This window comes from Malus sylvestris, chromosome 7 (assembly GCF_916048215.2).
Source record: "Malus sylvestris chromosome 7, drMalSylv7.2, whole genome shotgun sequence".
Taxonomy (NCBI): domain Eukaryota; kingdom Viridiplantae; phylum Streptophyta; class Magnoliopsida; order Rosales; family Rosaceae; genus Malus; species Malus sylvestris.
The window spans coordinates 32348153-32364116 of NC_062266.1; the positions used below are offsets into that span (position 1 = coordinate 32348153).

At 39.8% G+C, this 15964-nt stretch overlaps 1 protein-coding gene and 1 pseudogene across 1 annotated transcript; one reads left to right on the plus strand and one right to left on the minus strand.

Moving 5' to 3' along the window:
• Positions 1 to 796: 796 nt before the first annotated feature.
• On the minus strand, positions 797 to 3277 carry LOC126630290 (microtubule-destabilizing protein 60-like; annotated as a pseudogene).
• A 3115-nt stretch (positions 3278 to 6392) lies between these two features.
• On the plus strand, positions 6393 to 7934 carry LOC126630441 (sorbitol dehydrogenase-like). The gene is made up of 2 exons (XM_050300575.1): positions 6393 to 6640; positions 6781 to 7934. Exons 1-2 carry the CDS (start codon positions 6511 to 6513, stop codon positions 7755 to 7757), a joined length of 1107 nt encoding a protein of 368 aa, XP_050156532.1. The 5' UTR covers positions 6393 to 6510; the 3' UTR covers positions 7758 to 7934.
• Positions 7935 to 15964: the final 8030 nt, after the last annotated feature.

Below are 15964 nucleotides of genomic sequence, written 5' to 3' on the forward strand. Positions count from 1 at the left end.
AGATGAATATCACTAGACCGTAGTACTAAGTGGTAGACGATGTTAATTTTAATAATCAGATATTTACTGGCCCCATCATACACTTTTATTTGATAAACTTCATATTTATATCATTGCCTAAAATAATAAGACAAATTTATTTTTTGTAGTGGTAAATTATTGAATTTTTAACCCATTACATTATGAATTCAAACCTTATCATCCTCTTATTGTCTAAATTAATTTAGTGGCTAAAATAAATAAATAATTTATCTGATATCTGATATGATCCCGTATCAATTGAGGTAACTACTCCAAATATTGTTCCTTCTGGGGTTGCATCCCTAATCTCGGTTTAAATTAAAAATTGCTCAACTATCTCTATCAAAAAATTGAAGCGACCAAAAAATCTACCAAAAATTGAATCGACGTGGGACCTACGTGGTGGAGAGAGAGGAGGGATGCTACATCAATCTGACTCTGCATGCCGTGGAATCCATTCAACAGTCCCTAATACCCGTTGATTCTGTGGCACTGTGGAGTGTGGATGGAATTATGCAACGATAAAATAGTGTATTAATCTGCACCAAGACAACAGAAAATACCATAAACAAAAAAGGCTGGACATGGATATAAAATTTACATGCAAATGGGATATTTTATCGACGTCGACACTACTAGAATTTTGGCTAAAAGCCACCCTTTCTATTTGTGTCTATTGTCAAGTGTGGACACTCTTATTGGTGACAAACCTCAATGGCCACCAAACAGCCACTAAATAAGAGAACATGGCCTATGTAGAGGACTCTATTGTAACAACGAAGACCCTTATTACATTGGTGGCATCTGCAAACATTGCCACCCTAATTCACATTGGTGGCAAAGTTGCAAATTGTGTTTTAAAAAAAAAGATGCCTTGTGTGGGCACCCAAATTGGAGTATCATATTTCTTTTTTTTGTTTTTGGTGAGAAAACAAATTGTAATATCATTAAAATATAAGAATACAACTATAAATTTGCATAACTGATATTTTATACAATTTTGTACAAATGTTGGAACCAAACTTTAAAAAGTCTTCGAACCCTTTGTTTCCAAGAGCTTAATCATCTCAATAACTGAATTGCTCAAGTGCAATAACTCTTTACCTTCAGCGGTCTTTCTCTTTCCATCTTATTTTTCTCAACAGGCTCATCTTCTCTGCCACCTGATGGGTGCACACACATAAAAAGCAAATTCAGAAAGGCAATTCGTTGTCACGTGCCCAACATACCAACACTTATATACATCTGTTATCTCCAAGCGACATATTTAAGAAGAGCAACTTCATGAAGTTTTCCTTATAGATATCTCACAGTTGTTCATTTCATGTTAAGATTATTGCATGTTACGATGCAAATAGAAACGTTTATACTACAAAATTTGTCCCCACAAGTAATTTACATGTTAGGATGATGTCACAAAGTTAATTCTACAAACTCGAGTAGTTAATTCTACAAACTCGAGTCAAAACTTATTTCCCAAATGCTACCTGAAAACAATTTTTTCAAACAGAGTTCATATGCATTACTAAGCTGAGAGTGATTGAAAATATAGAGACAAAGCGCATATTCTTAAGTATGATGTATTCAAAATCACCTGATGGTCAAACTCTGCTCGCTCTATTGCCCGCATGTCACTGTGGAGCTTCAGGTCTGTTGGTATTGTTATTTCTTTTACTGGAGGTTTCAGTAAGCACTGAGATGACAAATACAAAGATATGCATACAAGTTAGTGGTTCGGTCTTGTCTGTCTTGCAATAGCAATAAAATCACTTAAATATAGTCATTTTCATGTGATTTTGAATTGGTATTTATACCTCTAGTTCGTCAGTTGTCCATGGGAGGCCTTGAGCAATTGGTTTCCGCTGTCTATCCTCCTCCATCATCATCTCTTGTAGCTTCTTCGTGAATTCTTCCCCTTTCTTACAATGATATCACAAAACGAAGTTAGAAGCAACGCAAACCAAGTAAACTTTCGAGTGCTTTTCGATACCATTCATTTTCAGCACAGTTTATGTCACATCCCCGCCCGGGCCCCCACCACATCCCGGCTCGACTCCGCCATAGCACGATATTATTCACTTTGGGCCCCGACCACGCCCTTACGGTTTGGTTTCTGGAAACTCGCACGAGAACTTCCCAGTAGGTCACCCATCTTACAATCCATCCCCCTTAGGGGCCAGACGTCCTCGTCGGCACATTTTCGCCCAGAGATTGGCTCTGATACCAAATTGTCACATCCCGGCCTGGGCCCCCACCACATCTCGTGCTCGACTCCGCTATAGCACGATATTGTTTGCTTTAGGCCCCGACCACGCCCTCAAGGTTTTGTTTCTGGGAACTCACATGAGAACTTCCCAGTGGGTCACCTATCCTGGGATTGCTCTCGCGTGAACTCACTTAACGTCGGAGTTCCTATGGAACTCGAAGCCAGTGAGCTCCCAAAAGACCTTGTGCTAGGTAGAGATGAGAATTTACATATAAGGCTTACAGGATCCTCACACTTGGGCGATGTGGGATCTTACACTTTACCTTTGTTCTTAGCGCTAGTGGCTCTCTGTTGCTTCTTCTTCTTCCATCTCCCTCATCCGATTGTGCTAGAAGATTAATAGCTCTGAAATTCAAACCGGAATACAGAGGTAACCTGGGTTAGTTAATCATTTTCAATCTCCAAATAATGTAAAAACAGTAAGGACAAGACTCACATTTCTTCGGCTCCTTTGCGCCCCCCTCAAAATTCAAAGTCCTGCTTGAGACACTGTTTAGTCAAAAGAGCACAACCAAACTCAGTCAGGACATACAACAAACACCTGATGTGCATCAAATTCTCATGCTAACCTTAATCAAGTATAATTGCTAACCTTCCCAGACTTCCATCCCAAGAAGAAGAGACTAAAGTTTGCCAATCCAGACCGAGATTATTTGACGTCAAGAACAAGTTCGATGAGAAAAACGAATAAGACGAGACCTGTGTTTCCGACACCTTAGGCTGAGGTTGCAATCTGGGTAATGCCCACTTCACCACCTTCTTCCCAATCTCTTCCGCCGCTTCCTCCTCCCCATTCTGCTCATCCGAATCCTTCGAGCTCGAAATCGAAAGCAACTTCTCAAACGCCTGAACCAAATGCATCACCTTCCCACTCTTCGGCACGCTCTTCCTCACCTCTTCCAGCAACTAAGACCTACAAAAACTTCCATTCTTCTCGGCCCAGGTCACAAACAACCTTGATTCACCTTCCTCATCCCCAATCTTCGACATGCATATAGAAAATGGAATTAAGATTTGAAATCTAGAATCAATCCAAAAGCTGAACACTTTTATTTTGGAAAAGAACTTACACTGAGGGATAGCCCACGAGGAGAGGATCATCTTTACCTCTTGGGTCAAGTTCAATTTCGGCAAGCTTGACCGTAAATTGGCCGGAAAACCCCCGGTTACTGTTTCTTAGATTTGAAATTGAGGAAATTCGGCTTCGAATTTGATGAAACTAACTTGGGCGTTGGAAAGAGGACGAGAAGAGGATTTTGGAGGTACAAGTTGACGGTCGTTGGTGTTCTCATCGCTGTCGTTTGTGTTCGACTCCCATTGTCGGCTCCGTTGCGTGAAGAGAAGAGGGAAAAAAGAGAGAGAATGAAGCGAATGAAGTGTTGGACGTTTGTGAAGGGGAGAGAGAGGATTTAGATTTTTACACAAAAGCAAGACACCAATCTCAGCTTAAAAGACACCAAAAATAAAAAGACACCAAAAAAAAATTGGAGAGATTTTTCAGTGTGATCGGTACACGGTGTGGTATACCACGTGTCACTATACAAATGGTGAGATATGTGTACTAAAAAGTTAATAAATTAAAGAATAAAATTTACCATATGTGTTCCTGTCACAATGAAAATTTTCTCCACAAATTAGAAGGCCACTAGTATTAGTGGCATTAACTAAAAAGACACCAAAAAAAGCCAAGAATGCCATCTTAATGTCTATAGTCACCAATTGTAAACGGTGTGTAAATATTAGTGTCCTATTACTATAATTCTAGTAGTGCGAGGCTGTTATCTTTTTGTTTTTGCTCTTTATTTCAGTTTTTCAAATTTTTATTTGTTTGTGGGGGATTTCAAAATACAAATGGACTATTTTATCAATTGAGCCATTATATAATATGTGAGAAGATACATGTCTTATTATTCGCCTTCATCTCGTGCTGCTATAGAACAACATTAAGGCCACTAAACTCTCAATTAGAGACTACAAAAAATTCGGGTTTTCATTACATCTCGATAATTACATTCGTTTTTTAATATATTCGGTTTATTTTTTGTCGTGACCCATTATGATAATAAGAATAAGAAGGAAATTAAACTAAATTTAAAGTATTAGAAATGTGAAATCTACCCAAAAATGTGAGAAAAGCCTCAAAGTTTGGATTGAATAATATGAAAGATAACACTATATCACCACGGAAAATAGTTTTATAGTTTTCCACAAATCTATGTTTGCGAGAAAATCCTAAGTGAAAGCAAAATATATACAAAGCAAAATACCTTTGAACAGAAAACCATATCATAAGTTCAAATCGGAGTTGATAGCCTAAGTCTATGTTGTGTGGATCATGCTATATGATTTAATATAATAAATTTATCGTTTGGCAAAAAATAAAATAAAATCCTTAACCATTAAATTCTTGGTTGTATATTCAACCGTTCATTCATTTAATTGGTTACTGATATGAGATGGTCCATTCTAGAATACTCACACCCAATTAATCTTGTGATCACAATCATATTCATTAAGGAAGACATTTGCATACATCTATCTACACATTTGTGGATACTAACTGTACAAGTATCATAATAAAAAACACTCATTTGACTAATGGAATTTATACGGTTAGTATCCACAAATGTATCAACCTCATGCCCAAAAGAAAAATAAAGCCCGAAATTATTTTAATTAAAATCATATCCAATAAACCTAAACAACTAATGCAATATAATTAGCAATTAATTATATCTTATCATCATTCATGTAACGTTATTAGAACTTACCATGTGTGTGACCTCTTAGGTTCTAACTAAAAGTTCATATATTTGACCACCAAAACGTGATTAGTGTATATTTACAGTAAAAAACGTTGTTTAGAAATTAAACCTTCGTAGTGAAGATTGTTAGGAATTGAGCACCAAATTAACTACTGCTGAAAACTAAATATTAAGATGCTGGACCACAACGGACGGTTTGCTACGTGAATCTGACTCTGCATGTCGTGGAATGGATTCAGCAAATGCATAACATCCGTTCATTATTGAATTTTAATTTTAGGCCTACACCTACTCTTTTCGCATCTTGTGACTTAATTAGATTCGGATACTTCCAAGAAACTCGCAAGTATCAATCCCCAAATATTTAAGTTGCTTAGAAAAATTAGTTTACCTGTTTATTTATTTATTTATTATCAATGAATTATATTACCTGTTAGGCTCCTAAAATTGAGAACTTTATATTATATAATTATCATTGTAATAATATTTTAAATCTGTTATATAGTATTAACAATTATTATGGGGTGAAATTTGCAATTGCACATAGAGGTTTTTCTCTTGAGATGTGCTAAGGAATGAGACTTTCTCAAAGTGAAACTCTTCATGTATTCTCCGTCTCCTCATGTTTTTAGCAAAATGTTTTATAATGTTAACGCGAGAACTGTGCCAAAAACCTGATGTGGTGGAGAGTCCATCAAGAGTCTCCTTAGCATTTCTCTTCCTCATAATCAGATACCAATTCCAATTCCAAAGGAAGTGATATACCCAAAAGTGTGATTGTAACGGAGAATAATAAATTTGACAAAAATCGTGCATGAGATGATAGAATATCAACCACGGAATGACCAAATAAGATAAGAAAATGTTACTAACATTCCAAAAAGAAGTATTTTGTTTTACACGAGTAATTGATGGAATTGTGGGACACTTCCAAGTGCAATTCATCTTCTGATTGACACTGTTGCATTGTCTAGCACATTTTGTTATGTAAAATACTTGGCTCATTTCCTTAGAAATAAATCATTTTATATACATACCAATCACATTGAACATGTGCACATAAATTTTTTTATTTATATTTTCAGTGACTTATTTCTTACATGTCAAAAATTAATTTACAAAAGTAAATTAACCGCCCCTCCTCGGAAAGGAGCCAAGAATATCCTCCCGTTAATTGGTAACGGATACTAATCCTTTTCCTAAGAGAAATTGGATAATAATTTGGTTTTGGATTATCCTAATTTTACATAGCTGTACAAGCGCAACTTGACCAAATCACACTCCTTCAAACTCATATAAATACCATCCCCGCATCCACTCTATTTCCATCAACAAATCAAGCAAGTCTGTGTATTCCAATTTCCTTGTATTCTCAGTCCATTTTACTTGAAGAAGACGAAGTTTGTGTCTTTCAAACACAAGAAAACACTTTAAGAAAAATACAGAGAAGAGTAAAGAATGGGTAAGGGAGGCCAATCCAGCAATGGCGTGGTAAGAGAAGCCAAACCTGTTGAGCAGCAAAACATGGCTGCTTGGCTCGTTGATGTTAACACCATCAAGATCCTACCTTTCAAGCTCCCCACTATCGGTATGTATCTCTCTCCTTGTTCTTAATTCCCTCCGAGCTTTCGTTGGGTTTTCAGTTTATGGTTCTTGGTTATTTGTTTTCTTAGTTGTATTGGTGCTAACATCTTGCTCCCTTGTTTTGTTGGGATTTCTTAATTTTAGGACCCCATGATGTTCGAATTTGGATCAAGGCTGTCGGCATTTGTGGAAGCGATGTCCACTACCTCAAGACCATGAAATGTGCGGATTTTGAGGTGAAAGAGCCAATGGTAATCGGACACGAGTGTGCAGGAATCGTAGACAAAGTTGGGAGCGCGGTGAAGCATTTGGTACCTGGGGACCGTGTGGCGGTAGAGCCCGGCATCAGCTGCGCACGGTGCCGGCAGTGCAAAGGAGGCCGCTATAATCTTTGCCCTGATATGAAGTTTTTCGCCACCCCACCGGTTCATGGTTCCTTGGCTAATCAGATTGTGCACCCTGCGGATCTTTGCTTTAAATTGCCGGAAAACGTGAGTTTGGAGGAAGGGGCAATGTGTGAGCCCTTGAGTGTTGGGGTTCACGCTTGTCGGCGAGCCAATGTTGGTCCCGAAACAACTGTTCTGATCATCGGAGCAGGGCCTATTGGTCTCGTTTCAGTTTTAGCCGCTCGTGCTTTCGGGGCACCAAGAATTGTGATTGTGGATATGGATGACAAGCGTCTAGCAATGGCAAAGTCTCTCGGTGCTGATGAAACCGTGAAAGTTTCGACAAAAATGGAGGACTTAGATGATGATGTTGCTGAAATTAAAAAAGCCATGATCTCCGAAGTGGATGTGACCTTCGATTGTGTGGGTTTCAACAAAACCATGTCGACCGGCCTCAATACTACTCGTCCGGGCGGAAAAGTCTGCCTGGTAGGAATGGGACACGGTGTGATGACGGTGCCTCTGACTCCCGCTGCTGCTAGGGAGGTTGACGTTGTTGGAGTTTTCCGATACCAGAACACATGGCCGCTTTGCCTCGAGTTTTTGAGAAGTGGGAAGATCGATGTGAAGCCGCTTATCACGCACCGTTTTGGATTTACTGAGAAGGAGGTGGAAGAAGCGTTTGCAACAAGTGCTCGTGGGGGTAATGCCATCAAAGTGATGTTCAAATTGTAAAGACAAAGACAGGTTTTGATCTTGGTAGAATGTACAGTTTTTTTTTCTTATTTTTTTGGTGGGTGGAGAGGGGGGAGGGGGAGGATTATTAACATGTCATAACCCAATAAGCGAGTTCCATTCCATTGTATGGTTTTTCAAGTAATAATAGTACTGCTTTTCGTGGGCTTCTCATTATGTTTGCTTTGTATTACTCCTGCACCATGAAGCTTAACAAAACGATCTCCTTGACTCGTTTGCTAACTCAATATTTTGACACTTTTACCAAGAGCGAGAAAATTAAGCGACGGTTACTCCCCGAGTGTGGCTATTAGGTTATTCCCCAAGTGTGGCTAATGCCACAATGGCGAGCCGCCGCCTGGAATTCGTGGCTATAGCTCAACTTTTTAATAGCATTTTAGAACAGTAAGAAAAGAAAAATGCCACGCATTGTTAGAGCATTCTTATTTCTTACCTAGTCCTTTGCTATATCTAATACTCTTGATTACAACAACAACAACAACAAAGTCTTTTCCCACTAAGTGGGGTCGGCTATATGAATCCTAGAACGCCATTGCGCTCGGTTTTGTGTCATGTTCTCCGTTAGATCCAAGTACTCTAAGTCTTTTCTTAGGGTCTCTTCCAAAGTTTTCCTAGGTCTTCCTCTACCCCTTCGGCCCTGAACCTCTGTCCCGTAGTCACATCTTCGAACCGGAGCGTCAATAGGCCTTCTTTGCACATGTCCAAACCACCGTAACCGATTTTCTCTCATCTTTCCGTCAATTTCGGCTACTCCTACTTTACCTCGGATATCCTCATTCCCAATCTTATCCTTTCGTGTGCCCACACATCCCACGAAGCATCCTCATCTCCGCTACACCCATTTTGTGTACGTGTTGATGCTTCACTGCCCAACATTCTGTGCCATACAACATCGCTGGCCTTATTGCCGTCCTATAAAATTTTTCCTTGAGTTTCAGTGGCCTACAACGGTCACACAACACGCCGGATGCACTCTTACACTTCATCCATCAAGCTTGTATTCTATGGTTGAGATCTCCATCTAATTCTCCGGTCTCTTGCAAGATAGATCCTAGGTAGCGAAAACGGTCGCTTTTTGTGATCTTCGCTAGATTGCTCCGGTCATTAGTGTGGATAAGTATATAAATGGATAGAGATAGGAAAGCAAACACAAGATGTACGTGGTTCACCCAGATTGGCTACGTCCACGGAATAGAGGAGTTCTCATTAATTGTGAAGGGTTTACACAAGTACATAGGTTCAAGCTCTCCTTTAGTGAGTACAAGTGAATGATTTAGTACAAATGACATTAGGAAATATTGTGGGAGAATGATCTCATAATCACGAAACTTCTAAGTACCGGAGTGTGGTATCGTCTTGACTTGCCTTATCTGTCTCATAGGTAGATGTGGCATCTTCTCTGGAAGTACTCTTCCTTCATCCAGGGGTGGTATCTTTAACAGGTGGAGATGCACAAGGTAATGTATCAATTTCACTTGAAGCTTACTTGTAGTTTCAGGCTTGGTCAAACGCGATACAAACCATGTAGTAGGAGTCCCTCAAGTCGCCGAGCTAGGGGATCTGCTGAAAGAGGTGACAGACAAGGTAAGCAATTAGAGCTCCAAGCAATCAGTCCCAGATCAGAACTTTGATTTCGAGTTCCGGCTGATTGTTCACATTCTTCCTATCTTGCAGGCAGCATGAAGGATAAAGAGAAGAAAAATGAGAATAGATGATATGGGATACTTTTGCTTTTGAAGAAGTAACTTTCCACATGCTTATTCTTGAACTGGGCTGGAGGGTTTTCTGGTTTCCTCCAGAGTATAAGGCCGACTGAAGAATTTGAGGGTCAAAACAAGTCCATCAAATCTAGAGTACGTTCGACCCTGCTGATATGGGATACTTTTTCTTTTGACAGAGTAGTGGATGTATCGGCACATGTGCTGTTACGCTTGTCTCCACATCCTTCATTGTATCCTTCTCATTTGCCCTATTTGTTCCTCAGGCAGATGCGGTATCTTCCTTGGAAGCATAAGATGTTGAAGATGAGTACTCGAGAGCAATGCCAGGTAAGTAATCAGGTAAGGGGTTCCAGGCAGTCAGTTCTTGGCTAGAAGCTTGATTCCAAGTGCTGACTGATTGCTCTCTTTCTCCTTGTCTTGCAGGTAAGAACAAGGCCAAAGGAAAAGACAGGGAAAAAGCATGATATGGGATACTCTTGCTTTTAACCCTGATTATATGAGATATTCTTGCTCTAGTATAGCTTGTTTACAGAGGTATTATCGGGGGGAAAGAAAGCTGAATATTTCGAAAGGCTTCGTTGGGAGTGCCCTCTCAGATATGAGGAAGGGTTGAGCATTTTTGCAGGTCTGCCTGTCCGTTGGGGATGGAGGTCGACATATATAGGAGTCTCCCTAACAACAAGTAGTAATGTTATTCCTTTACCCTGCTTGGTCATAGCACGGTAGTGGGAGCTGCCAGCTTCACATGTTTTAACTCTGTCAGAGCACTTTGAAAAAGTGGTCTGTGGTATCTGGAAAGCTGATGTTGCGTGTGAAGATTACAGACAAGCTTTATCCAAGGAGATCCGGCTCTTGAAGTTGGGAAAGTGGTGCCTCTTCGGTTTTCGAACAAGCAATCCTGTCGGGGATCTGGCTCTCGAGATTCGGAGAACGATGCCTCTTCGATTTTTGAGAAAGCAATCCTGCTGGGGGTTTAGCTCTCGAGATTCGGAGAGCGGTGTCTCTTCGATTTTTGAGAAAGTAATCATGTTGGGAGTCTGGCTCTCGAGATTCGGAGGGCGGTGCCTCTTCGATTTTAGAGCAAGCAATCTTGTTGGGAGTGTTTTCTCGAATGTGAGTAAAGGTTGGGCATGTTTGCTAGTCTACCTTGCCACGAAGCACAGAGGTTGACACACAGAGACTTTCCAATTATCCAGCAGTGGTACTGTTCCTTTACCCTTGTGGGTAATAATATAGTAGCTAAACCTTTAAAATTTATGTGTCTAAACTTTGTTAGTGCTGTTTCTTTGCTATTCTTTTACCCTTCTTGGTCAGAGCGATGTAGTGGGAGCTGCAAGCTTCACGTGTCTCAACTTTGTCAGAGAACTTAGGCAAAGTTATCTGTGGTACCCATGAGCTAATGTTGCATGTGGGAATTGGGTGATTAAACAGTAAGATTCATGTGCTTTCTATTTCACTAGAAATCTTCGACAGAATGCCCATAATTTCCGCAAAACTGAGTGTGCGTGTGACAGATGCTGACAAGGCTGAAAAAGTAGGTGCTTCTTCGATTTCTGAGATCGGCCGTCATGGTCTCTGAGCAACCCAACTTTTGAGAAAACAAGCGCCTCTTCGATTTCTGAGATCGGCCTTCGTGGTCTTTGAGCAGCCCAGCTTTTGAGAAAGCAAACGTCTCTTCGATTTCTGAGATCAACCCTCGTGGTCTTTGAGCAGCCCAGCTTTTGAGAAAGTAAACGCCTCTTCGATTTCTGAGCAGGCGCCTCTTCGATTTCTGAAGCTCCGTCGAGTGCAGATTTTTATATGGGCTGGCATTAAGTTCCAAAGCACACTTGAATCTCCACCAGTAGAAGCTCCATTCTTGCACTTCTAAGATCTTGATCTGTCCGACCTCTTCTCTCTTCAACACCTTTGAAAATGTTTGGCCCCTCCGACCGTCGTTTTGACTTGAACCTTGTTGAAGAGGCAGCCCCGCCTTCTCCAGACAACATATGGCGCCCATCCTTCGTCTCCCCTACTGTCCTCTTACTGTTAGGGATTCCGTGATGAAGAATGATATGACCGTTGCGGTGGTGGCCAGGAACCTTCTCACTCCCAAAGATAACAGACTACTTTCCAAACGGTCTGATAAGTTGGCTGTTAAGGATTCTCTGACTCTCAGTGTTCAGTGTGCAGGTTCTGTGTCTAATATGGCCCAACGCCTATTTGCTCGAACCTGTCAAGTTGAATCATTGGCGGCTGAAGTGATGAGTCTCAAACAGGAGATTAGAGGGCTCAAGCATGAGAATAAACAGTTGCACCGGCTCGCACATGACTATGCTACAAACATGAAGATGAAGCTTGACCAGATGAAGGAATCTGATGGTCAGGTTTTACTTAATCATCAGAGATTGTCGGTTTGTTCCAAAGGCATTTACTGCCTTCGTCTTCTGGGGCTGTACCGCGTAATGAAGCTCCAAATGATCAACCTCTGATGCCTCCTCCTTCTAGGGTTCTATCCAGTACTGAGGCTCTGAATGATCCCCCGAATGATCCCCCTCCGGTGCCTTCTCTTTCTGGGGCTCTACCGACTGCTGAGACTTCTCCTAAGCAACTTTTGTGAAGGCTCCCTCTTGTTTGTTTATTTTGACTCATGTATATGTACATATTTGTAACTTATCGAGGATATCAATAAATAAGCTTTCCTTCATTTCAACGTATTGTGTTAAATACACCAAAACCTTTTTCGCTAAGTTCTTTGAATTTTCTTTTGTTGAAGCTTGTATGTTGAAGCTTTGTGAGTGGAGCATGTAGGTTGAGGTAGTGTTCCCTTAATTTCCCGAGTGAGGAAAACTTCTCGGTTGGAGACTTGGAAAATCCAAGTCACTGAGTGGGATGGGCTATATGAATCATAGAACGCCATTGTGCTCGGTCATGTGTCATGTCCTCCGTTAGATCCAAGTACTCTAAGTCTTTTCTTAGAGTCTCTTCCAAAGTTTTCCTAGGTCTTCCTCTACCCATTCGGCCCTGAACCTCTGTCCCATAGTCGCATCTTCTAATCGGAGCGTCAGTATGCCTTCTTTGCACATGTCCAAACCACCGTAACCGATTTTCTCTCATCTTTCCTTCAATTTCGGCTACTCCTACTTTACCCCGGATATCCTCATTCCTAATCTTATCCTTTCTCGTGTGCCCACACATCCAACGAAGCATCCTCATCTCTGCTACACCCATTTTGTGTACGTGTTGATGCTTCACCGCCCAACATTCTGTGCCATACAGCATCGTCGGCCTTATTGCCGTCCTATAAAATTTTCCCTTGAGCTTCAGTGGCATACAGCGGTCACACAACACGCCGGATGCACTCTTCCACTTCATACATCCAGCTTGTATTCTATGGTTGAGATCTCCATCTAATTCTCCGTTCTTTTGCAAGATAGATCCTAGGTAACGAAAACGGTCGCTCTTTGGTATTTCTTGATCTCCGATCCTCACCCCTAACTTGTTTTGGCCTCCATTTGCACTGAACTTGCACTCCATATATTCTGTCTTTGATCGGCTTAGGCGAAGACCTTTAGATTCCAACACTTCTCTCCAAAGGTTAAGCTTTGCATTTACCCCTTCCTGAGTTTCATCTATCAACACTATATCGTCTGCGAAAAGCATACACCAAGGAATATCATCTTGAATATGTCCTGTTAACTCATCCATTACTAACGCAAAAAGGTAAGGACTTAAGGATGAGCCTTGATGTAATCCTACAGTTATGGGAAAGCTTTCAGTTTGTCCTTCATGAGTTCTTACGGCAGTCTTTGCTCCTTCATACATATCCTTTATAGCTTGGATATATGCTACTCGTACTCCTTTCTTCTCTAAAATCCTCCAAAGAATGTCTCTTGGGACCTTATCATACGCTTTTTCCAAATTTATAAAGACCATGTGTAAATCCTTTTTCCCATCTCTATATCTTTCCATCAATCTTCGTAAGAGATAGATTGCCTCCATGGTTGAGCGCCCTAGCATGAACCCGAATTGGTTGTCCGAAACCCGTGTCTCTTGCCTCAATCTATGCTCAATGACTATGTCCCAGAGCTTCATTGTATGACTCATTAGCTTAATACCCCTATAGTTCATGCAATTTTGTACGTCGCCCTTATTCTTGTAGATAGGCACCAAAGTGCTCGTTCGCCACTCATTTGGCATCTTCTTCGTTTTCAAAATCCTATTGAAAAGGTCAGTGAGCCATGTTATACATGTCTCTCCCAAAACTTTCCACACTTCGATTGGTATATCGTCTGGGCCTACTGCTTTTCTATGCTTCATCTTCTTCAAAGCTACAACCACTTCTTCCTTCCGGATTCGACGATAAAAAGAGTAGTTTCTACACTCTTCTGAGTTACTCAACTCCCCTAAAGAAGCACTCCTTTCTTGTCCTCCATTGAAAAGATTATGAAAATAACCTCTCCATCTGTCTTTAACCGCGTTCTCTGTAGCAAGAACCTTTCCATCCTCATCCTTGATGCACCTCACTTGGTTTAGGTCCCTTATCTTCTTTTCCCTTGCTCTAGCTAGTTTATAGATATTCAACTCTCTTTCTTTGGTATCTAGTCGCTTATACATCGTCATAAGCCGCTAACTTAGCTTCTCTCACAGCTTTCTTCGCCTCTTGCATCGCTTTTCTATACCTTTCACCATTTTCATCGGTCCTATCCTTATATAAGGCTTTACAACATTCCTTCATAGCCTTCACCTAATACTCTTGATTGACCAAAAAAAATACCTAATACTCTTTGATGCAAAATTTTGTTGAGGTTTTTTGGGATGGCAAGGGGAAGGGCGTCTAAGTTGCTGCGCATGTTCGACAAAGAAAAGGTACTGTGGATGGAATTATGCAACAATAAGCATATGTGGGGACAAAACTTAAGTGCAAATGAGCTATTTTATCTGTGGAGGGCATTATTTAATATGTGACATGGCACAACCATCGCTCGTGTTGCCATCGAACAACATTGAAACAACTAAAACCGTCAATTAGAGACTACAAAATACATAACCTCAAACTTAATTTTTAGTGTCGAGATTTTTTGGTTTGGTAATTCACGGTAACTTAGGTTTTTTCACGATATCTCGATAATTAAATTCGATTTTCAACATTTTTGGGTTTACTTTTTTGTCTTGACACATTTTGACAATAAGAATAGGAAGGAAGTTAAACTATCATTTTAAATATTAGAAAAATGAAACCAGAAAATGTGAGAAAAGTCTCAAAGTTTTGGTAGAATAATACGAAGGGGAAACCCTATCACCACAGAAAAATGGTTTTATAGTTTACCTCAAACCTGGCTTGCAAGCAATCCTAAGTGAAAGCACAAAAGGAAAAAAAATAACAAAATCACGGAAAATATTCTCAAAACTTAAATTTCAAACTTAACATAGCAAACAAATGAATTTGATCTATAAACCTATAGATCACAACTTTTCAGTGAATTTGACTTGTAACATTGTCTTTGAAGAGAAAAGTCTATTACGAGCCCAAGCCTACGTTGCATAGACCTTATTATCCGATTTAGGCTTGTCAAGTTGATCTTGAGTTATTCAGCGATCCATCTATCCTATCTAATATCATGTCTTTATTTAGTTAATCTCAATTTTCGTCTAGGTACCTTTTGTTCGCGTTTTTTTTTACATTATGTTTGAATGAGAGAAATAAACTTATAATTTATGTATAAATTAACATTTATAAATTGACATGCATCATTTCCTTTGTTTGGAATCATAAATATATAAATTTAGAATTTCAACGTGGAAACAAAAACTTGGAATTTGTGATCTCAAATTCTCAAGTTTAAATTTCATGTAAATATATGTCATTTCCCAATTTCTATGAATGAAAGTTTAAAAATATCAAATTTCGTATTCAATTCCATTGTTTTTTTAGGTTTACCAAACAAGTAAATTCGCAAATTCTAGAAAATAATCTCATCGTTTCAATTTCCGTCATTTTAAATTTTTTTAGTAATCTTAAATTTCTTCATCCAAACATAATGTTAGTTGTTATTTCAAATTTCTTGAAAACTTAAAAATCATCACCAAATTACTTTTATTGAAAATTAAAATTATTTATCTTGTGTTTATAAATTTAACTGAGTTTTTAGTTTTTTTTTTTTATAACTAAAAATAGCTACCAAACCAAATAACCCTTTAATAATACCAAAAATGCTGATTAGTAACTCCTCAATTCGTTTTTTACGGTAAGTTTATTGAATCGGGGGGATCGGGGATGCTGTGAAAGTCGAGAGAGAAGTGGTGGTTGGTGTGGCGGCTTGGGTGCCGTTGGCTTGGGTACTGTTGGGTGGGTGGCGGTGCCGTGGCATTCATCCTTCCATCTGGGTTACCATTGTTGACCGCTCCTTCACTAGTTCACTTTCATGCTGGACTTCAATTGATAAACTTCACATGCTGATGCTCTGCTTCGAAGAAACTTCGTCA